The sequence below is a fragment of the Salvia splendens genome, chromosome 12 (genome assembly GCF_004379255.2).
Source record: "Salvia splendens isolate huo1 chromosome 12, SspV2, whole genome shotgun sequence".
Taxonomy (NCBI): Eukaryota; Viridiplantae; Streptophyta; class Magnoliopsida; order Lamiales; family Lamiaceae; genus Salvia; species Salvia splendens.
The window spans coordinates 5,588,422-5,613,491 of NC_056043.1; the positions used below are offsets into that span (position 1 = coordinate 5,588,422).

Genomic DNA, 25,070 nt, shown 5'->3' on the forward strand with positions numbered 1-25,070 from the left:
AATGTCAACAACTTATAGTTGACATTATATGTGTATAGTTGACACGAATTGTATATGTAGTTGACATTATATGCGTGTAGTTGACATGGATTGTATATCTAGTTGACATTATATGTGTGTAGTTGACATGAATTGTATATGTAGTTGACATTATATGTGTGTAGTTGACATGAATTGTATATGTAGTTGACATTATATGTGTAGTTGACATGAATTGTATATGTAGTTGACAAAAAAAAATTTAACAAAATAATAAAATTAAAAAAAAAGTATTTATTGAATAAAATGTACCTTAAAATTACCATTCTGCCCTTTCATAATTAATTAATCTAAAAATATTTTCCACGTGACAAATTCTTGACCACTTATCTAATAAAAATGAGTGGCTGATAATGCATCTCAATTCTCAATTAGGTTAAAAAATCTCAATTGTATATAATGGGTTGTGATCAATTGAGATTTTTTAGGCTAATTGACAATTGAGATGCATTATCAGACACTCATTTTTATTAAATGAGTGGTCCAGAATTTGCCACATGAAAAATATTTTTAGATTAATTAATTATGAAAGGGCAGAATGGTAATTTCATGGTATATTTTATTCAATAAATACTTTTTAAAAATTTTATTATTTTTTTAATTTTTAAATTTATTATTATTTTTGTCAACTACATATACAATTCATGTCAACTACACACTTATAATGTCAATTACATATACAATTCATGTCAACTACACACATGTAATGTCAACTATACACATATAATGTCAACTACATATACAATTCATGTCAACTATAAGTTGTTGTCATTTGATGTGCATGCTATTGACGATAATGCCCCCGAGTTGACATAATCTACTTGCAGTTGACATTTCAAAAATGTTATGGATGAGTGGCTAAAAATGTATCTTAATTCTCAATTAAGCTAAAAAATTTCAAACTAACATAACCACATATATATTAAAAATTTTAACCAGTTAAAGCTAGAGATCCTATTTGTGAAGAACATAGGAATGAAATTAGAAAGATAGGGTGATTGGATATGATTCAAAGTAAAAAAAGAAAAGAACAAAAAGGGATAGCCGCCAAAGATTCCACCAATCGATCCTTTTCTTCTTTATACATATAAAGATTCCTTCGATCCCTAATAATACTAAACGATTGCATATTTTTCCCGCCGTCCCAATATGAAGAGAATATCAAATAAAGAAGCTTTTTTGATTATAACACTCTCCCCCAATTTTAATTATTTTATTTATTTACTTTGTTCTCTCTAACCGATTTACGTAGAAGTGAGAATGCATCTGCTAACAGCTAACGCCTAACTGAAACTTTTCCTCAGTGGCGAATCCAGGATTTTTGATTCGGGGGTACGAAAATAGTTCTCGAAGTTTAAAAATCCAAACAATCATTTTTGTTCTCTTAAATACAAATGTCTTATAGACATAAATTATATGATATAGACTTTTATATGTTAGAATAAAACTAAATAAGAAAGGAAAAGATATTAGAATATGCACCAAGTTTCGAACTCAATACCTGTGAAAACTAGCAGCAGAACCACTAGACCACAAAGGCCATTTGCAAATTCTATCACAATAAATAGTATTAGTATTTTATTTTAGGGGTACAGTTGTACCCCCTTATTCTAAGGTGGATACGCCACTGCTTTTCCTTCATCCATATTTCAACTATATTTCTAACTTACATACTTCTGTACACATGTTTTCCCATAAATTTACCAACATAAATTTAAATGATTTTGTGCTATACACGGATTTATTGCAAGTTTTTTAATTATGTAGTCTTTGCATTTTATTTTGCTTTAATATTAATGTGTGCATGTTTGTTTGTTTTTTTTTTACATATATGATGTGTAACATTTTCTCACTTGAACTAAATCTCATTGGCACTAATATATTGCTGTATTAGTTGTTGCTAACTTGCTATATCGCTGATTAATGCATATAACTGCTTTTATTACTCCATGTCTAGGTGTGAAAAGGAAAAAAGAGTAAATTACTATTAGATTAATTTATCCCTCTATTAAAAACGGTACAACTATTTTAATTTTCCATAAATTCTAACAAAAACTTAAACCCCTAATATTATACTGGAATAAAAGTTACTATGAAAAATTATTAGCAATACATAAAATCAGAATATCATCTATTTGAAATATCCTAAAAATAGGTAGCATACTCTTTACCTTTTTTTTCTTTAAAACTCATTAATTAATTACCACCATTTAACACATTTTCCAAAGTCTTACCTCCAAAGAGTTTTTATCTATGAAGTAAATGATCCAGTCAAACTATAACTATATATATTTGATGGATCCGCGAATTTCTGATGTTAGTAAAAACTGGTAGAGAATGAAAACTACAACACACAGAATTTACGTGGTTCGATTTACTGAAGTAAATCTACGTCCACGGGAAGAAGGGAGGGCAAGATTGTATTGCTTGATCTGGGATTACAGCTTACAACACAGACTTGCTATATGATTTTATCTCTAGAGAGCTTAACCTTCTTCTATCTGATCTAAGTTCTATTTATATCTTGAACTAAGATCGTGGCTTGCATCACCACCCTAAGTCGTGGATGTCGTGTAGGTCATGGCCTAAGATCGTGGATGTAGCGTAGGTCATGGCCTACGATCGTGGCCTGAGTTGACACCACGTGGTAGTGGGTGTGTTGGACATCCTGTATGGGTCCACTAACTCCTTGTTCGGTCGAATACTGAGACCGAACTGCTTTGGTTGCCGATCTGAGAGTAGAGCTTGATGCCGACCTGAGAGCAGAGCTTGATTGGATGGCTTTTACCGAGCTGTAGGCTGAGGCCGAACTCTTTGGTAATGCCGAACTCATACTCCTGCTTTGGTTGCCGATCTGAGAGTAGAGCTTGATGCCGACCTGAGAGCAGAGCTTGATAGGTTGGCTTTTACCGAGCTGTAGGCTGAGGCCGAACTCTTTGGTAATGCCGAACTCATACTCTTCCTTGGGCTTTGGGCTGATGGGCCGTCATTCCTGTTGGGCTTGTTTAGTACGCACCCCATCACTACCCCCCCCATCACTACATCGTGGATGTAGCGTAGGTCATGGCCTACGATCGTGGCCTGAGTTGACACCACGTGGTAGTGGGTGTGTTGGACATCCTGTATGGGTCCACTAACTCCTTGTTCGGTCGAATACTGAGACCGAACTGCTTTGGTTGCCGATCTGAGAGTAGAGCTTGATGCCGACCTGAGAGCAGAGCTTGATTGGATGGCTTTTACCGAGCTGTAGGCTGAGGCCGAACTCTTTGGTAATGCCGAACTCATACTCCTGCTTTGGTTGCCGATCTGAGAGTAGAGCTTGATGCCGACCTGAGAGCAGAGCTTGATAGGTTGGCTTTTACCGAGCTGTAGGCTGAGGCCGAACTCTTTGGTAATGCCGAACTCATACTCTTCCTTGGGCTTTGGGCTGATGGGCCGTCATTGCTGTTGGGCTTGTTTAGTACGCACCCCATCACTACCCCCCCCATCACTACGCACCGTCATTGCTGTTGGGCTTGTTTAGTACATTCCCACAGACGGCGCCAGGTAATCCCAGATCAAGCAATACAATCTTGCCCTCCCTTCTTCCCGTGGACGTAGATTTACTTCAGTAAATCGAACCACGTAAATTCTGTGTGTTGTAGTTTTCATTCTCTACCAGTTTTTACTAACATCAGAAATTCGCGGATCCATCACTGGCGCCGTCTGTGGGAAGCAGAGAACAAAATTTGTGATAAAGCGAATTTTTGATCCATTTTTTTTTTCACCCAAAAAATGCATACCAGATCTCAGAGTACCCGTATTCCTGCCCGTGAGAACCAGGAGGAAGCCAATCCATCCCATAGGTCTGGAAAACAGCCTAGGGATAAATCCACCACCAGTTCTCATGGCGAAGGAACAGGCCGCTCCAAAAATCGTCCCACTGAGTCTTCCCAGCAGCCTGATTTGAATGAGGCTGTCAAGCTGTTCTTGGCTGAGAAGCAGGATGAGTTCTTAGCCTTCCTGCAAAAGAGCCAAGAGCCGAAGACGAAAACGGAGGATTCTCCTTCCTCATCCAGACATGAAAGTCACTACCGCAGTAGTGCCGTGTCTTCCAGGAAGAAGAATCCTCAACCCCGACATATTCCTGTTCTTCCTCGGTACCGGAATCACAGGAGAACTCAATCTCCTCCATACCGACGAGATATCGGATTCGCCGTGTACGGAGCACTGAAGACTCCGTTCTCGGACGACATCACCCGAACTCCCCTACCACAGAACTACCGAACTCCGTCGATGACTTACGACGGGCTCGTGGACCCTCACGATTTCTTGGGGCGCTATCAGTATAACATGGCGAACCAGGGTCTCAACGAGGTCCACATGTGCAAGCTGTTTCCCGAGCTGCTCATCGGGAACGCGAGAAGGTGGTTCGATAGCCTCCCCCAGGGCAGCATCAGATCTTACCGAGATCTAATGGATGCCTTCCACAGGAGGTTCTTTCAGAAAGCGGAAGCCCGAATCACTTCGGCTCAGCTGCTTTCCATTCGTCAAGGTCGCGACGAAAAAATCAGCGACTTTATGACAAGATTCCACAAGGAATGCCTGCAAGTAGACGATCTCAACGATCTGCTTGTCATCTCGGCATTCCAAAATGGAATCTTGCCCGGAGCTCTCTACAGGAAGCTCGTTGAGTGCGGTCCGCAGACAGCTCAGGAAATGTGGGACATTGCGGACCAGTACTCCCGGGCCGATGAGGCAGACCGTCGCAAACGGTCGTTAGACAGCTCATCGTCCCGAGGAGACAGGAGGAAGCCCGATCATAGCGATCAGGGGCATCCTCGCCGGACTCCTTTTGGCGATCAGGGACATCCTCGCCGAACTCCTTTTGAAAGGATTCAAAGGACTCCGGTGCAAGACAGATTGGGACCCCGTCTCAATCCCGAGAAGCCGCCCGCTCAGTTCGTACCGCTGAACAAGCCGAGAGCGGAAATTTTCGAACTACACTCTGACCTGTTCGAAAAGCCAAAGCGGATGACGAAATCTGCCGCGCGCCGACCCCAGGATAACTACTGCTCCTACCATCAAGACCACGGTCACGATACCGAGGAGTGCAGAAACTTGGCTGCAGGTATCGATGTTCTTGTGAGGGCAGGGACATTGAAAAAATACCAAAGCAAGCAGTCAAAGAAGAATAAGAAGCAGAGAGGTGCGAACTGCGCTCCTCAGGATCCGAAAAGGCAGCCGGATCCCGAAGACGATGACGAGCCGCAATATGATGGAGTAATCCTGACTATTGACGCTCTCCCTGCTGGGAAGACCAAGTCGTCCCTGAAGTCAGAGCGCAGAGGCTCCAATCGAGAAGAGCCAACGCATAAAAGGCTGAAGCAGGACGAAGTGATTACGTTCTCGGATGCTGATCCCGTCCCGGCCATCTCTCCTCACCAAGACGCCATTGTCATCCAAGCCGGAGTGGCAAACAAACTGATCCACAGGGTGTTTGTGGATACAGGAGCGTCAGTCAGCATTCTTTTTAAAGAGTGCTTCGACAAACTAGAAGTGGACCCAGCTCGGCTCAGCCCGGCTCCGCTTCCCCTGAAGAGCTTCGCCCAGGAGGACACCCGCCCTGAAGGTATTATCAGCCTTCCGATCACGGTGGGGAAAGCGCCTACTAGCTCCAGTACGATGATTGAGTTTTTCGTGGTGAAAGCTCGGTCCCCGTACAACGTCATCCTGGGAAGAGACTGGCTCAACACAGTTCGGGCCATTTGCTCCACTTATCACCTCACCATCAAGATCCCTACTAAAGGAGGGATAGCGGTCATCCGAGGTGACCAAAAGAGAGCAAAGGAATGTCTGCAAATTGCGCTTAGAAGTGCCGAGCAGTCAGATCGGCACCACCAAGCATAGCAATCACAGCAGCCGGAGTCAGAGGCAATGACCGAAGTCATACCGGAGCCGAATTCGATGACAGTTCAGCTGTACGAAGACGATCCATCCAGAACGGTTAAGATCGGCTTCGCGGGAACGCCTCTACTTCGGGAAAAAAACCATCCAGCTCCTCAAGGAGTACAAAGACGTCTTTGCATGGTCTCCGTTGGACATGACCGGAGTGCCCCCCGAGGTAATCACTCATCGTTTAAATATTGATCCTTCGGTCCGGCCGATAAAACAGAAGCAAAGACTCTTTGCGGCAGAACGAAGTCAAGTCATCCATGACGAAGTCCGTCAATTATTGAAGGCGGATGTGTTATTCGAAGTGAAGTATCCTTCGTGGGTGGCCAATCCTGTCATGATCAAGAAAAAGGAAGGAGGATGGCGGATGTGCATAGATTTCACCGATCTAAATAAGCACTGTCCCAAAGATTGCTATCCCCTTCCGAACATAGATAAAAAAGTAGAAGCTCTGATAGGCTTTGAAATTTTTTGTTTTCTTGATCTATACAAAGGATACCATCAGGTTTTAATGGATGAGATTGACGCTTCAAAAACGGCCTTCATTACTGATTTCGGCATTTTCGCTTATAAAAAGATGCCATTCGGTTTAAAGAATGCCGGAGCCACTTATCAAAGGATGGTAGACAAGCTTTTTCGGCACCTGATTGGAAAGGAGGTCGAAGTGTATGTTGACGATATAGTCGTCAAGAGCAAAAGCACCTCGGATTACGAGCACAACCTCAAGTCCACTCTCAACGTGCTCAAGAAAGCCAACCTCAAACTTAATCCCCAAAAGTGTACCTTTTTGGTAGATTCGGGAAAGTTTCTGGGTTGTTGGGTTTCAAAGGACGGACTCAAGGCAAACCCCTCAAAAGTTCAAGTCGTTCAGAACATGGCTATGCCGAAGTCCATACATGACGTGCAAAGGCTAACCGGATGTCTAGCCGCACTGAATCGATTCCTTTCCCAAGCAGCCGAAAAGCAACTGCCGTTCTTCAAGGTGTTGAAAAAGGCACCAAAGTTCGAGTGGGGAGCCGAGCAGAAAAAGGCCTTTGACGAGCTCAAAAGTTATCTAGCCGAGCTTCCTATTCTCTCTGCTCCAACCGAAGCCGAAGTACTATTCTTATACTTAGCGGCATCGGATCAAACCATCAGCGCGGTGCTTGTACGAGAAGAAGGCCCAAAGCAGCTTCCCATCTATTTTACAAGCCGAGCATTAAGAGGTCCAGAAACCAGGTATCAACCTCTGGAAAAGATTGCTCTGGCATTAGTAAATGCAGCAAGGAGACTGCGGCCATACTTCTATGCTCACAAGGTATGCGTCTTAACTGATCTGCCACTTCGGCAAGTGTTGACCAAACCAGAAGCATCAGGCAGAATCGCCAAGTGGGCTATAGAGTTGGGAGAGCACACAATTGAATATCTACCTCGGAAAGCCATCAAGGGACAAGCCTTGGCGGATTTTCTTGCAGAAGCGAAGTTCGATCAAGCAATTCCTGTTATTGCCGAACAGAAGAATTCTGCCAATGCCGAACTAGCACAGCCCTTGGAATCCGAAGTAGAGCCGCCGGACTGCTGGAGCGGATTCGTAGATGGAGCTTCAAACAAGATGGGAAGTGGAGCTGGTATTTTACTTGTCGCTCCCGACGGACACGAGGTAACCTACTCACTTCGTTTCCTATTCCCCATTACTAATAATGAAGCCGAGTACGAAGCCCTCCTGGCCGGACTCCAGTTAGCGCAAAGTCTGCTCGTCAAATCTCTCAAAGTCCATTGTGATTCACAAGTCATAGTAAATCACATGTTGGGTACAAGTGAAGCTCGTGACGAGAGAATGAAGAAGTATTTGGACAAAGCGCGAAGCATCAGCCGAAGTTTCTCCTATTTTCGGATAATCCGCATTCCCAGAGCGGAAAATAGCCGAGCAGATACCTTAAGTAAGTTGGCCTCAGATCCGAGCTCAAAGGCGGAAGAATTAATGCATCGAAGCATTGATGAAGCCGAGGTACATTCAGTATCCAGCTCGCCGAACTGGATGACGCCGATCTTGCAGTATCTGGATCAAGGACAATTGCCCGAGGATAAGAGAGAAGCTCGGAAGATCACGTGCCGAGCACTTCGGTACGAACTTCATGAAGGAGTCCTCTTTAGAAAGTCTTACCTCCAGCCGTTATTGCGGTGCGTAGGACCAGAAGAGACGGACTACATCCTCAGAGAAGTTCATGAAGGATCGTGCGGTAGCCACATCGGAGCCAGAGCTTTAGCTAAAAAAGTTCTGAGATGGGGATATTATTGGCCAACCATGGTACAAGAGGCAGTGCAGCTCGTCAAGAAGTGTACGAAGTGCCAAATTCATGCAAATGTCCCAAGGATGCCGCAGACCGATCTATACACTATGCAAAGCCCTTGGCCTTTCATGCAATGGGGCATAGACATAGTGGGACCACTTCCTCAAGCTCCTCGGCAAATGAAATTCCTTATCGTTGCCGTGGACTACTTCACGAAGTGGGTGGAGGCTGAACCATTAGCTACAATAACGAGCTCAAAGGCATTGGACTTCGTCTGGAAGAACATAGTGTGCCGATTTGGCATACCCCACATCCTCATCTCGGATAATGGGACTCAGTTCACCGACAAGACGTTCAAGAATTGGTGCCAAGAGCTGAACATTCAACAGCGGTTCACTTCGGTCTCCCATCCCCAAGCAAACGGACAAACGGAAGTAACGAACCGGATTCTGGTGAAAGGGTTAAAAGCTCGGTTAGAACAAGCCAAAGGACAATGGGTAGAAAATCTCCCTCAAGTCCTATGGTCCTACCGAACTACACCCAAAACCTCCAACGGTGAAACTCCGTATAGTCTGGTGTACGGCACTGAAGCCGTAATTCCAGTGGAGATCGGCGTACCCAGTCCCCGAACTCTAAATTTCTCCTCAGAAATGAATGACGACGGACTGAGAGCAGAACTAGATCTCGCCGAAGAAAGAAGAGAATTGGCGTGCATAAAAGCAGCCAAGTATAAGGAGCAAGTAGCCCGGTATTATAACCAAAGGGTAAAAAAGCTTCAATTTCAAGTGGGAGATCTCGTCTTGAGAAACAACGAAGTAAGCCGAGCAGAAAAGCTGGGCAAACTCGAACCCACATGGGAGGGTCCATATCGGGTGTCAGAAGTCCTCGGCAAAGGGTCTTATAAATTGACTCACATGTCAGGAGAACAAGTACCCCGAACATGGCACGTCTCCAACCTCAAGAAGTTCCACTTGTAAGAGACAAAAGTCCGGTCAGTCCGTCTCGTGTCTAGTTCGGTCATAGGGGTATGTGTTTTTATTTGTTTGTTTTTTACTTGTACCTTTTACTTGTCGTTTTTTAAAAAAAAAATGTTTAAAGTTTTTTTCCTTCGTCTTTTTCATTTTTTCTCTATGTGTTTTGTCTCTATGTGCTTGTCGTCTCTTACAAATGGTACCAAGGTATATCGTTCTTTAAAGACTGATCCCCTTTTTAGATCGATTATTAAAGACTATTGTGAGTCCAAGCTTCTAAGGAGGATATAAGACCACAATTCAGCTTAACAAGCGGTCCGTCTGAAACGAACTGCAATAAGCCAACGATTGTGAGTCCAAGCTTCCAAGGAGGATACAAGACCGCAATTCAGCTTAATAAGCACTTCGTCTGAAACGAACTGCAATAAGGGAAAGTCCGATCCACGCGATAAACCTCGCCGAATTAGGACGACCAAGGTCGGTCAAAGAAGTTTACCTCATAAGACCGGGGACGACCATGTCTAGTCAAAGAGGTTTACTGCATAAGACCACTTCGGTTAACAGGGAAAGTCCGATCCACGCGATAAAACTCGCCGAATTAGGACAAGGGAAAGTTCGATCCCGGCGACAAAAATCGCCAAATTAGAACACAAACCAAGTCCGGTCAAAGATGTTTATTTCATCGGACCAAAGACGAGTCCGGTCAAAGATGTTTATTTCATCAGACCAAAGACGAGTCCGGTCAAAGATGTTTATTTCATCAGACCAAGGACCAAGTCCGGTCAAAGAAGTTTACTTCATAAGACCAAGGACCAAGTCCGGTCAAAGAAGTTTACTTCATAAGACCGAGGACGAGTACGATGAAATTTTTTCGCTAAGCTGTAAATACAGTGTTAGAAGCGAAAACAAAATTTCATTTTTCAAATCTTGTTCGGCATACAACTCAGCTACCCTACAAAATGGCGTTACGCTATTACAAAGGACTATTCTACTGTCCAGAGTTGCTGAAGTTAAGCCACCTATCTGCAAAATCCTCTGGAAGCCGAGTTCGGTTGTTCCGAGCAGATGAAGAATAAGCAGGTCGACGAGATGCTATCCTCGACCCAACGCCTCTTCCCCGAGCCCGAGAAGTCCTAACACCTCGGCGATGAAGAGTCTCTGCAATAAGCATCTGCTGATCTTGCTCGCTCATAGTCACAACTCCTCGGCGAATTTCAGTCCGTCCCTGTCTTGACGATTCCGGTTGCTCCTGAGCCCGTTCTCGTCTTGACGTTTCCGGCTGTTCCGGAGTTCGTTGTTGACTGGAAGTAGGATTTTGAACAAGGGAACCAGAGGTTTGATCTGGAGTGCGAGCATCTGTTGGCGCGATATGCCGAAGGAATCTTTCTATGGAGGGGCGCCGAGAAAGAACAATGTTGTACCGAGAAGCCCAACGCCGCAGTGATGTCACAACTTGTTGGCAAGCCGGGCTCTCCAGCACATTGTTCATACGGAGTACATGATATTCCTCCCACAGTTCGTCAACTCGACTCTGAACATCTGATATGGTCATTCCCCCGCGCACACGGATGTAATCCTCATACGCAGTCCTCTCAGCAATGGCCGTATTCAGCTCGGCCTCCAGATCTTTCTTATCGGACTCTAAGTCCTTGATATCGGCCTCCAGCTTCACTAAACGAGCCAGAAGCTCGTCATTCTTCGTCTGATCGGCTATAGCTCTTCTCTCAGCTTCGTCCAAAGCCGAAGAGTACAGCCGTTTCCAGTGAAGTATCTCCATCTCCTTGGGTACAAAGCAGCTATATTAGTTCGGCAGCTGTACCGAGCAGATAGTAAAATACAACAGGAATAAAGGCGAGTACGAAAAGCTATACGAAGACAAGTGTAGAGAATTTTTCATTCACAAGGAAAATTTTTTACACTAGGGCTTCAAGGCCATTTTACAAGGAAGAAACTAGACTAAGAGAAGGGAGACGAAATCATACTCCGCCAGCTTCGTCTCCGGCTCCTCGGTCTGGTACAGCTTCTTTCTCCTGGGCTACCTCAGCCTCAGCCTCGCCTCCTGCCGGCCTCGCCTCCGCCTCCTGATCGGCTTCCTTCTCCGGATGCCCGGCCTGATCGACTTCGGCCTCCCGCTCCAGCGGCTCGGCCTCACCCTCTCCGTTGTAAGTCGAAGCGGGTGAAACGGGTCCCACGGAGGCAAAGATAGCCTCCAGGTTCTCGTCCCGATCAGCTCGACAACTCCGGACTCGGTCTGCAGAAAGCAGGACCGAGGATGAAGCGAGCTCCTCAAGGAGCGGCAGATTCTGAAGCCGAGCTGCTATCTCTCGGCTGTACAGAGGCAGCACGACGTCGGCCCCCTGCTCGCCCTTATCGGTAATTAGCCTTACCAGACTACCAACAAAGGCCGAGAACTGGCTGCTCAAAAAGAGTTTCTCCGTGTAAACACGGAGAGCCTCCCCCTGGGCAGCCACATCGGCTGCCTCCTTCTGAGCCTCCCGGAGCTTCGTCTGCTCTCGCAGGATGATGAGCTGGTTTTTGGCTGACCGAGCTTCATCCTGAGCCGAGATCCTAGCAGCTCGGGCCCTCTCAAATTTGGCCTCAGCCTGTTCGGCCAGACTACGAGCAAGATGCAACTCCTTCTGCATCTCCTCGTAGTCGTGGGATGCTTTGGAGAGCTCCACGGAGACGAGCTTGGCTCTCTGAAGATGAACAAGGAAAAAAAACTCAACAGAATGGCCATCAAAAAATGTGGAAAAGAAGCCGAGTCAGAAAGCTTACCTCCACAAAATTCGTCGGCCATTGAAAAGGCTCAGGGACGTGTTCCGGGATGTCTGCAACCACCTCGGAGATGACCAGCTCTTTCCCCGGCACTTTTGGGGACTCATGAAATTTCCCCTTCCCTTTAGCCGAAGACGGCTCCGGCTCTTTCGGATCCGAAGAAGAGGTTTTTTTGCCTCTTCGGATTCTTCTCGGCTTCAGACGCCGAGCGAGGGGCTCTCTGCCTCTCCGGCTCCGCAAGCTCGGAGGACTTTCGGATAGCTTTATTCAGCATGTACACTGCCAAAAAGCAAGAAAGCAAGGTTAGTTTTCTTCGTTAAAGCAGTAGAGCATAAAGATAAAGAGAAATCCTCACCCTCGGCCTCTTCGTCCGAAGACGAGATGTCGAACACGACGTCGCCCTTGACGAGCTCAGACTCCGTGTATTGTTTCCTAACTATGGGAATCTTGTTGAGCTCGCCATCGAGCTCGTCCAACGGTTCAGGCCGAGGATGACGGATAACGGACTTCGGCCCTCTCCAGGGAAAACTAGGAGCCGCGGTCCTATCATAGTAGAAGAAGCGGTTTTGCCACTTCGGCCACTTCGTTTTACAAAAGGCCCTAAAGGGCTGTACAGGGATCAAGTAAAACCAAGACCCCTTCCTCTTAAATTGAAAGAATTTAAGGATCGCCTTCAAAGACAAATCCCTTCCTAACCTACGGAGTTCGACAGCGAAGGCCGACAAGTGCCTCCAAGAGTTCGGAGTCACCTGGCCTAAAGGAAGCTGAAAAAAATCTAGTAAATCTATAAAGGCAGAAGGGAGGGGGAAACGAAGCCCGCATTCTAAGTAGGCCTCGTACACGGTGGCGTAACCCTCCGGCGGGGAGTCAGCCCTATGATCACCGTCAGGTACCACCGCCTTCCCCCCAGGAAAAGAGTATTTTTCGTAAAGGGATATCACAGTATCCTTACTCAAGATACTGTGAAAATACTCTACGGTCTTCTCCCCGGATTCTTTCCGGCTAGAAGACCCCTTACCCCCTTTTCTACCGCTACCAGACTCAGACGAAGAAGAAGCAGACATGGTTCTTACTCTTTGAAAGTTTGAAGAAATCCTGAGGGAATTTTTGAAAGCGGAAGGAAATTTTTCACGCAAAAGATAGAGAGTGCAGAAGAAGCCAATAGCAAAGGTGTTCAAATGATGAAGAAAGGCGGTATTTATCAGATTTGGAAAAGATTTCAAATCATCGCACCGTTTCATATTCCACCTTTTCAGGATTCGACGGCCGGATTTTACTGTCGCATTTAATGCCGCATTTAATGCAGTCACGCGCAGGGCACGCACCCCATCACTACCCCCCCCGAAAAGCGAAGTGAATCACTTCGGCGAAGCGAGTCACTTCGGCATTCTGGAAAAGGGTACGGGGGAGGCTGAAGTCAGGGCATTCCCACAGACGGCGCCAGTGATGGATCCGCGAATTTCTGATGTTAGTAAAAACTGGTAGAGAATGAAAACTACAACACACAGAATTTACGTGGTTCGATTTACTGAAGTAAATCTACGTCCACGGGAAGAAGGGAGGGCAAGATTGTATTGCTTGATCTGGGATTACAGCTTACAACACAGACTTGCTATATGATTTTATCTCTAGAGAGCTTAACCTTCTTCTATCTGATCTAAGTTCTATTTATATCTTGAACTAAGATCGTGGCTTGCATCACCACCCTAAGTCGTGGATGTCGTGTAGGTCATGGCCTAAGATCGTGGATGTAGCGTAGGTCATGGCCTACGATCGTGGCCTGAGTTGACACCACGTGGTAGTGGGTGTGTTGGACATCCTGTATGGGTCCACTAACTCCTTGTTCGGTCGAATACTGAGACCGAACTGCTTTGGTTGCCGATCTGAGAGTAGAGCTTGATGCCGACCTGAGAGCAGAGCTTGATTGGATGGCTTTTACCGAGCTGTAGGCTGAGGCCGAACTCTTTGGTAATGCCGAACTCATACTCCTGCTTTGGTTGCCGATCTGAGAGTAGAGCTTGATGCCGACCTGAGAGCAGAGCTTGATAGGTTGGCTTTTACCGAGCTGTAGGCTGAGGCCGAACTCTTTGGTAATGCCGAACTCATACTCTTCCTTGGGCTTTGGGCTGATGGGCCGTCATTGCTGTTGGGCTTGTTTAGTACGCACCCCATCAATATTCATTTCAAAAGAATATCCCTAACAATAATCGGATAAATAAATGGGTCCATGGACTATGCATGCATGGCGTGTTCGAATCTTCATGATGATCCATGCAGGAGATGGGTCGACGCGGATATATAATGCAAATGTAGATTACAGATAAAAATTAATTACTTGTGTAATTAATAATTGTGTGATAACTTATAAGTATATATTTTAAAGTTATAATTATACTTTCAACTTCGTGCTATTACGTAGCACTAAAATGCAAAATTATAAATGCTACTACAATATAATACTATAAGATGACTACTAACGCAATTTTTTACTCCCGATATTCAATTTCTATTTTGAGCTTTGGCAATTTCACTTTTATAATCTCATTTGTTTGCTAATAACTAATCTCTGTGCTATGTGGAATCAATTTTAATAAGGTAGCTACTAGGTTATGTTTACATATAAGATGACACACAATTTTTTATTCTCTCTGTCCACTATTTTAAAAGTAATTTGACTTAACATACGTTTTAAAAAATTCATTAATTTTGTAACGAAAAAAATTAGTGGAATGTCATTCTCATTTTTTGATATGATGAATTGTGAGTAAAAAAAAGTATATGTAATGTAGGGTATGTATACCAAAGTGGAAAAAAGTAAATCAATCTTAAATCGTGGAGTAAAATAGATCTTTAAATTTGTGGGCAGATGGAGTATATAAAAACTCTAAAATTATAATGAAAAATATAATTTTATTATAGTGTATGATCAAAACTAAACATGTAATTTAAAGAAAAATACCGTTCGCTTTCTCTATGATTGTGATAGTGCTAGCTATTATAGTTGCATTTTAGGCATGGTTGTGTAATATGACAAGTTAACCACTACGAAAACTTAATTTAATTATAATCACATAGTTAAGGTAAAATCGATTACAAAGTAATGACATCGTATTAACCATCAGTATATTTTAAATACCTTAAATATTACTACAACTAGTAGTATTAGTTTAACTTGGTAGAGATGAAACTGTAGAATTTTAAACCCTAAACTTTTATGGTTATCAAAAAAAAATTGTTCATATCCATGTAGCAAGATCAAAAGTTTGGGAGTTGAGTTGCGTTCAAAAATCTAATTTTCTACAGACAAATTATATGTTTGAACAATAACTAAAATATTTTGTACTGAAATTATTAATTGTCATTTTCGTTACTTCAAATTCAGTGTAGCAAATTTGGTGTCCCAATTTATGTAGTATGAATTATAAAAGTTGAATATAACGAAGAATGGCGGTTTTATATATTTTTAATACTCCTACAAAATAAATAATAACAACAATTATATCCAATAAAGAAGAAAAGCAGCTCAAAAGCCTATACAAACAAAGTGGCTTCTACTAATTAGTAGTCTATACAAGAAATTCAAAATATACATTACTAATTATTAAATTCGATATATATGTGTGTTTATATATATTTAAATAAATATATTAAATTTAATTAGGTGAATTAAGCATGAGCACCTTGTGCCTTGCTTCACTAATTATAATCTCCTCTTTCATCTTCCTTATGAAATCTTCAAATTTCCGATTCAGCTCCTCCGTACTCATGATCTCCTCTTTCTTCTCCACTTCATCATCATCATCTTCTCCTTCCTCGGTGTCGAGTCCGTACAGCTCCTCCACATCGTCCTGGAAAAGCCAGCAACTCGCCGAATCCGGTCGATTTCCGTCGGTGGAAGATTCACGCTCATCTTCTCCTCTTTCCTCCTCGCTCTCCGCGATGAAAATGGAGACTTCTTTTCCGATCTGATCTCCTTCGTCGTCTCTGGCGCAATCGCGATTGCGATCCGCATCGGCGGTCTCTTCCAATTGAAATCGGTCGAGAGCCGTCTGAATCAAGGCGTCGGCGGGAGGCCGAATTAAGCCGGAGGTCTTGGCGAGGAAGACTAGGAGGCCGTTGCAGACGAGGAAGAGGCAGTTTTTGCTGAGCGCGTGGGTGAGGAGGTGGAAGGAGAAGTAGGGGTGGAATTTGGGGGAGGGGTGGAGCAGAGAGGAGGAGTAGGAAACTAGGAAGGAGAAGAGTGAGACGGAGATTAGGAGGTGAGAGATCATCTTCTTCGACGGTTGAGATCCGGTGGGGTGATATTTTTGGTCCATTTCTTAAGGGTTGATCCAATTGTGTGTGTTTGGGGATTAATTTTTTAAGAAGCATGGTGATTTATACACAGGAAAATGGCGCCTTTTTATAGGTGAAGAGTTGGAAGGTTGTTTTACAGATATGCCCCCAGATTGCGACATTGGACGTAAAGTGGAAGGATATTTATGGTAGGATTTTCATATTCCATCTTTTTGTGCAAAAGATAGATTTGAAGTTTGAATGCAAGTATAAACAAATCGAATAGATTTCATACAAATTATTTCATGGTGAAATTTAAACAAATAGTCGTAGCAAATTTTTTTAGTAGGACCTAAATAATTGAACAAATATTGATTATTTTATGAATTTATTTTAGCAAATTATAGTTGCTATAAGAATCAGTAATCCATTACACGTACTATACTAATCACCTTTAATTGTATTGGATTAGATCAAATTCATTTCCATTAAATTATTAAACAAGAGTGACTTGAGGCTATATCTCGCTAGATTTTCAAGTAACGAAGTTTGTATAGATATATACACGTCTATGATTAAAATAAATGATACTAACTACTCTACATTTTTAATGAGACCCAAAGAGGAAAAAGTTTATTATTTTTAACATGTAATGGATTATTGAATCGAGATTGTATCCTTTTGTAGAGGCGGGGCTTGAGAGTGGGCTAGCATGAATGACGGCCCAAGACCCACCATTTAAAAGGGCCCATTAATAATCTTGAATTACTCCTACTATAGATGTACTCATAATATTAAGCTCGTGAATTGATAGTCCTATCAAGATTATTTTTCTTGTACCATCCGATTATTCACAAATCAATCAAAATTGTTTCCTCATTATCATACTAATAAAACTCAGCATTCAAACTTTGCATTTCATATCAAGTTTATGTGTAATTGTGTAAATTTAATGTATAACCCAAAAAACAGATGAGATTGATGTTGAAGAATTGAAAGCCAAAGAACAAAATGGGTGGGTAACATGTTGGAAATGAGGCTGGTTTTGATGACCAAGAATCAGCCACACTCAATGAAGCTTCAAGTCCTTGAAAGCAGAAACGGTTAAGGAGAATTAGTTATAAGAGCTGAATTGGAGTTGAGAAGCTTAGATATAAAAGGGCTACTCATCGGATAAACAACACACAGAGAGAATTCAAGAGAAGGATTCATCAAGAGAAGTCGAGTTTTCTTCTTTGAGTGAATTGAGAGAGTTGAGAGAAACATTTGTATCATCTAGCTGAAATTGCATCTTTCTTGATTGAGTTTTCATAGAATAGATTGCGTGAGGATTAGCTAGTGTTGGTGAGAGTGTGCAGCTCGTTCTTGAGCTTGAGTGTTGCCTTGTATCTATTCCAAAACCATGATCAATATAACCTCCACGTAAACCCTCTTGTACTCTGTTCTTGATTGTTTGGTTGCTGCATAGCAAGTGTTCGATAAATTGTCTGAGCAGGTGGCTTCATAGTTTGATCTTCATCGCGATCTTTATCACATAATAGATGAGTGTGGTCCCATTCACTCGGTCGGGATGAGGACTAAGAAATTCGTCCTCATTAGAGCATCCACAGTGGTCGGCGGACAAGCAATAGCCCGGCCATGCCACATCAGCAGCACTAAATTCCTCCTGCCACATCAGCTGGACAAGCAACTGGACAAGCAATAGCCCAACCACAGCCTTGCCACATCATCAGCACTAAAAATAAATAATTAACAATCACACAAAATACGGAATTAAATTCACGCCACATATACGGGAAAATTCGATAATTTCATTTAAATTAAAAAAAGGTACATAATTTAACAAAATGACATAATAAAAAAATTACATAATTTAACAAAATTACATAATTAAAAAAAACCTATCGTCGTGCAGTCCTCCGCACCCACAACTCTTCAATTAAATCCTTTTGGAGTCGAATATGAACATCCACTTGGCGCATGTCGGCATGTGCCTGGAGGCGGTCGGCTTCATCGTGAGGTACCTCACTTCGTACGTTGGGGGCGGCCGCGTCGTGGCTTGGACCGGCTTCATTATCGTCGTTGGCCCAACTAGTCAGTTGTACACCTTCATCTTCGACAATCATGTTGTGCATGATAATACAGGCGTACATTATATCAGCAATGCAGTCGACATGCCACTAGGGGTGTGCATTCAGGTTTCGGTTCGGTTTTTTGCCAAAACAGAACCAAAACTGAAAAACCGAATTTAGTTCAAAATCCAAACCGAACCGAACCCGAAAAACTGAAACCGAAAACCGAACTTAAAAAACTGAAAAATCCGAACAAAACTGAAAAACCCGAAAAAAACCTAAAAACCTGAAAAAATAAATATAATATAAATATATATTTATATATGTGTATTTTATTTTATTTTATTTTATATATACTAATAGAATATTTATATATAATATAAAATTAATAATACATATAATATATATTATATAGTAGAATATATTAAAAGAATATATATTATATATAATATAATATATTAAATTAATAGAATATATATAATTCGGTTTTTCGGTTTTTTTCTTCACCCGAACCGAACCGAACCGAACCGAAAAACCGAAATTTTTTTTATTTTTAAAACCGAACCGAACCGAAAAACCGAAAAAACCGAACCGAATTTCAAAATTTTGGTTTGGTTCAGTTCGGATATTCGGTTTCTGGTTTTTTTACTCACCCCTACATGCCACAAACGCATTGGACCCCTAACTGCCGCCCATCGAGACTAGAGCACACCAAATGCGCGCTCCACGTCCTTACGCGTCGACTCTTGTCGTGCCGCAAAGTAGGCCTTCCTCTCATCTGATGCGCATCGGATCGTCTTCACAAAGACGGGCCACCTAGGGTATATCCCATCCGCCAAGTAGTAGCCCATATCATGTTGGTTGCCGTTGGCGACAAAACTGATGGCCGGACCGATGCCCCGGCACTGCTCGTTGAAAAGGGGCGACGAGTTGAGGACGTTGAGGTCGTTGTTCGAACTGGCTACCCCAAAATACACATGCCAAATCCACAGCCGGTAATCAGCTATGGCCTCGAGGATCATCGTGGGATTCTTTCCCTTGTAGCCGGTCGTGTAGAACCCTTTCCAGGCAGCAGGGCAGTTCTTCCACTCCCAATGCATACAATCTATGCTGCCTAACATACCGGGGAACCCATGCTTCTCCCCGTGCATCTGCATCAGCTCCTGGCAGTCTTCGGGGGTTGGGCTTCGAAGGTACTACTCACCGAATATTTCAACCACGCTCTGACAAAAATACTTCATACATTCAAGGGCAGTCGTCTCGCCGATGTGGAGGTACTCGTCCCACATGTCTGCCGCGCCTCCATAGGGCAGCTGCCTGATTGCCGCAGTGCACTTTTGAATAGGTGTGTGGTCGGGTCTGCCAGCCGCATCATGCCTGAAGCGGAAACACAGATATCGACGCTCCAAAGCGTCGACAATACGCATAAACATGGCCCTGGTCATCCTAAAACGCCGCCTGAAAAGGTTGGCGTTAAACCACAGCTCCGGTGCGAAGTAGTCTTCGTATAGCCGCTGATGTGCAGCTACGTGATCCCGGTCAATCACTGCTCGGCGGTGGACAACGGGTCGAGGTTGAGGTACCGCCGGCTGCGAGGCCCGTTGTAGCAGCCGGTCTATCTCTCGGGACGTATAGGTATCCAAATGTTCGTTCAAACGCCGTTCGTACTCCTCAGCATCCCCACCACTACCACTACTACTACCACCAGCGTTACTCATTTCGCGTTGTTGTTGATCTTGTACAGAAATTAAGATAGAGAGAGTACTCGTTAAAACAAGTGGTGCAAATGAAAATGTCGTGCAAATCGCGTATATATAGTGTTTCGAAAATTTTTAAAAAAAATCGCTCGCCGGTTCCTCGCCGATCGGGAGGCTGCAATAGCGGCGAGCCGATCGACGAGAGAATCGGCGAGCGCCCGGGAATCGGCGTACCCTCGCCGAAATTCTCGACGATTTGGCGCTCGCCGGCTGCAATAGTTCGGCGAGCGCCAAAAATCGGCGAGCCGCTCGCTCGCCAACCACTGGATATGCTCTTATAGACTCATATTCAATCACTCAATTAATTTGTATGCGTATCCAATTTCATTTACTGTACTTATATTCAAATTCCCTACTTAGGTAGTTTTTTTTTGAATTTCTGTTGGGAAAATAATAGGATAACCATATAGTAGTATCATTTTTATGTATAAAAAAACCCAATTTTCTTCACCAGAATTGCCATTGGAGTTAAAAATTGAAATGATATTTTAAGATTAAAAAAATGGAGGTATGGAACTAGCTACAAATAAAAAACTAGTAGTTATAGTATCATTGAAACCTTTTTTAAAATCCGAATCGAATTTAAAAAGACATATAATGAGATAATGACATCGGATATCCGTTATTTTCATACTCTATTTTAGTGTCTGGGTATCTTATGCTTCGAACACATTATTGGTTATATATATACATTATTTGGTCAATATTTTTATGATTCCCTTCAAAGCCTTACCTATACAGAATCCTGTGCTCCATGCCTCCATCTTCCATTTTCGTCGTCTTCTTTTCATCTGTAAATTTTCTTGTAAAAAATGAATATTACTAACTTTCCTAACAAAAATCCAGTGATTACTGCAATTATAATTAACTCATACATCACCTAACAGTATGTCCAGAATTATTCGGATTTCTCATATTGTTTACCTCCCGTGACAATATGCTTGGACCATAAATCTCTATCTATTTTGTGGTCTATTTCAATAGTCTAGACATATTGTCATGTGATATGAATTACGTGCTCCATCTTCCATTTCTGTCCTCTTCTTTTTATATGTAAATTTCCTTGCAAAAAATGTATATTACAAACTTCTCGAATAAAAGTTCAATAGTCTGAACATTTTGTCATTTGATACTACTCCTATGTTCCTCATCTTCCATTTCCATCCTCTTCTTTTTATGTGTAAATTTCCTTGCAAAAAATAATTATTAGAAACTTTCGGAACAAAAAAAACCAGTCTCAGCTGCAATTGTGTCGTGTAACAATATGTCCGGACTACTGAATTGTTATTCTAAACTTCCCATATTGTCTCTCTTATCTCACTAAGAGCATGTCCATCCGTGCTCTTGCCAAAGAGCACGGATGTGGGCCCAGACCCACCTTTATTACTTTTTTACTCCCTACTCTTCCCCAAGAGCACAACACCCACATCCATACTCTTTCGCAAGGACATGCTAAAGGGTCCCACCATTCCATTATTTAATTTAAATACTTCAATTACTAAAAACATTTTCATAATATTAAAATGCATTAAAAATACCCGGAATACTATTACAAATTACAAAAATAAAAAATTACCTAATTAAAATCCTAAAAAATAAAAATTACATAATTAAATTCATAAAATTAAAAAAACCACTACTCGTGGCCGAATTTCTCCCAAATGGATGATGAATGTGTGTATTTATAGATGATTTTTGGATTATTTTTTTTTAATTTCAAAAAAAATTCAAAAAAATGATAATAAAACGGCTATATTTTTGGGAATCCGAAAATATTTCTTTTTAAATTTTTGGTATTATTTTTGATTTTTTAAAAAAAAGAAAAAGAAAATGTCAACAACCAATAGAAACAGGCCACGTCACCCTGCTCAGCGGCACAGACGTGCTTGATGTATCGAGCAGAGCCGAGCCGTGCCGTTGGCAAGAGCACAGTGGCGGACATGGGTGTGCCGTGCCTACGGCACGGACGCCGTCCTTGCGGAAGAGCACCGCTGGAGATGCTCTAATCAAAGTCTCCTTCACGCTGACAACGTCACAATGACATGTTGATAACTCATAATTCTTCCATATTTAATTTTTTATTCTTAAAAGAAATTTAATTTATACACCAAAGCCAGAATAATACACACAAAATCACTCTCATGTCTCGTTCCCTCCCATTCTTCTTCTTCTTCTTCCTCCTCCTCGTCCTCGCCGCCTCCGCCCACGGCGACTCCGACTCGCCGTCGGAGAAGCCGAGCCTGAGGTCTCGCTCTCTGATCTCAGCGAAGCTATGGTGCCTGATACTGGTGTTCGCGGCGACATTCGCCGGCGGAATGTCGCCGTATTTCATGAAATGGAACGAGGGTTTTCTGATAATGGGGACGCAGTTCGCCGCCGGCGTCTTCCTCGGCACCGCCCTGATGCATTTCCTCAGCGATTCCAACGAGACTTTCGCCGAATTGACGGAAAGCGAGTACCCCTTCGCATTCATGCTCACCTGCGCCGGATACTTGATGACCATGGCCGCCGATTGCGTCGTTTCTCATCTCTACGCCAAGAAATCAACCCATGCTTCCGACCTCGAGCTTCAAGGTATGCTTGTTTTCATTGAATTTAGTTTTAGTTAGTTGTAATTAGTTCATGTTTAATTATGAAATTGAATCAAATTGGAAATGTTGTGATGAATTTGATGAGTTGTGAAGATTGGGATGAAATGGATAGTGGTTGGGAGATATTTCATGATTAAGGCTATAATTGAAAAGGATGCTTTGGTGAATAAGTTGGATTTTAGTTTATGATGAGATTTTGTTTGTTTGTTTGAGTTTTTTGATGTTTAAAATATAAGTTAGGTTCCCACTCTATAGAATTGGTGGTTTGGTTGTTTTGATTAATTAAACTTGCATAGTGTGTTAGGTGTAGCTTTTTTCACTTGTGGGTGGTCCTCATTGTTGGTGAATTAGTTTAAAGATCTGATTTTTGTTATTGGAAATTTTAAATAGTTTTTAGTTTTTCCTAATTCTGTATTCATGGTTGAGACTCTTATAGTATTTAGTTTGTCCTAATTCTCTCTTTGTTGTAGCAAATCCTAGCAACAACAATAGTTTGTCTTCGGATGGAAAGCCACAGGTGAAACTGAATAGATTAAAACTTGTTCAATTTCAAGAAATTTGGCCTTAAAAAAAGTTTACATATATCCTACCTGGTTCTGTTATTTCAGGACAATGGCTCTAGAGAAGCCCAAGATTCGGTCACGAGGGCTACTTCACTAGGCGACAGCGTGCTGCTCATAGCCGCGCTGTGCTTCCACTCTGTCTTCGAAGGGATAGCAATGGGAGTGGCAGAGACGAAAGCAGACGCTTGGCGAGCTCTGTGGACGGTCTGCCTGCACAAAATATTTGCTGCAGTTGCGATGGGGATTGCGCTCCTGAGGATGATGCCCGAGAGGGCCCTCCTGGCCTCTGCCACGTACGCCTTTGCGTTCGCGATCTCAACCCCGATTGGCGTGGCTATTGGCATTGTGATAGACTCGACCACGCAGGGGCAGGTGGCAGACTGGATATTCGCGATATCGATGGGGCTGGCCTGTGGTGTGTTCATCTATGTGTCCATAAATCATCTACTCTCCAAGGGGTATAAGCCTCTCAACAAGGTGGCTGTTGACACTCCACATTATAGGTTTTTAGCTGTCTTGTTTGGTGTTGGAGTCATTGCTGTTGTGATGATTTGGGATACTTAGATACATCACTCTATTTCCCACTTTAGGTCTTGAACCTTTGTAGATTCATTTTATTTTTCTTTTTATTTGATGATGGGTGGCCATGGTAAACTGACTGCCACATCAGCGTGTAATTCGCCAAGAAAGAAAAGACTGAGATAATTGAGAAATTTTTATTTAACCAAAATTTGCTCATCTTTCGTGATTACTTTGGCAAGTTGCCCTTTGAAAATTAAAGCTTGTTTCCAATTTTGGGCTCAAAGCCCCTAAATCCGACCCTATTTTATTTGGTTGTCATTTTTGCTAAGGTCATTTAATCATAAAGAATATGATGGTTAATGATTGAAGATAATTTAACTGGACTTATTAGTATGGATTATCACAAGAGAATACAGAATACATTATTTTTTTCAATTTATCGAAAAAATTTGTTACCGAAAATAGGTGGGACATTTTCGGCTCTCTCTCTCACCAACATATTTATAAGTTTACATCATTAAAAAATTGGTCCTATAAATAACATATTTTTCGATAATGTATAAAAATGACGGATTGATCGCATCAAATAATAATTTCATTTTCGTATACACAAAAAAATATACTAACAATAATTGTGAGTTGCGAACAAAACTTGAACGAAAACAAAAGCAGAAACAAACAGAACACAGACGATTACGTGGTTCGGCTTTAGGCCTACGTCCACGGGCAGAAAACTAGTATGTTGTATTGATCACTCAAAGAAAAGATTACAAGAAGATTACAGACTCTCAGTGTTTACAAGATGAAGAACTATCTATCTCTCAACTCGCTCGAAGAAGTGCTACTTCGAGAGCTTCACACACAGTTGGAGAAAACCTCTTGCCTCACTCTTGATTCCTCACTTGGCTGAATAATAATCTTCCCAGCTGATTAACCAGTATTTATGTACGGTTAAAACCATCAAGAACCACCCAAACAAACTCAACTTTCGTCCCTCAGCTCAGCTCCAAAAGTTAGTTACTCCAACGGCTACTTCACTGTACCAACGGCTATTATTTCCAAGATGATTAAAGAGTATAATCTATATTATAAAAATAGTAGGTAGTTGGCCCGACTAAAATCGATGAAAACGCGTTGCATGAGAGCAATGTGGAATGTGGAGCACGTGCCACCTCGCAAGCAGGACCACAAGCTTAGCTGGACTGACGCGTTGGTATGAAAATAGATGTTGAGATTTAGTGCTATTTTGTTACGAGATTTTGTCGTTTAGCTAATTTGTTATGCATATATTAGACCAT

General features: G+C 42.4%; 2 protein-coding genes across 2 annotated transcripts; one reads left to right on the forward strand and one right to left on the reverse strand.

Moving 5' to 3' along the window:
- Window positions 1-15,427: 15,427 nt before the first annotated feature.
- On the reverse strand, window positions 15,428-16,348 carry LOC121757980. The gene has a single exon (XM_042153423.1). The coding sequence runs from the start codon at window positions 16,306-16,308 to the stop codon at window positions 15,646-15,648; it is 663 nt and encodes a 220-aa protein (XP_042009357.1). The 5' UTR covers window positions 16,309-16,348; the 3' UTR covers window positions 15,428-15,645.
- A 5,866-nt stretch (window positions 16,349-22,214) lies between these two features.
- Window positions 22,215-23,980, forward strand: LOC121756884 (zinc transporter 11-like). The gene is made up of 3 exons (XM_042152306.1): window positions 22,215-22,670; window positions 23,158-23,204; window positions 23,296-23,980. Exons 1-3 carry the CDS (start codon window positions 22,238-22,240, stop codon window positions 23,812-23,814), a joined length of 999 nt encoding a protein of 332 aa, XP_042008240.1. The 5' UTR covers window positions 22,215-22,237; the 3' UTR covers window positions 23,815-23,980.
- Window positions 23,981-25,070: the final 1,090 nt, after the last annotated feature.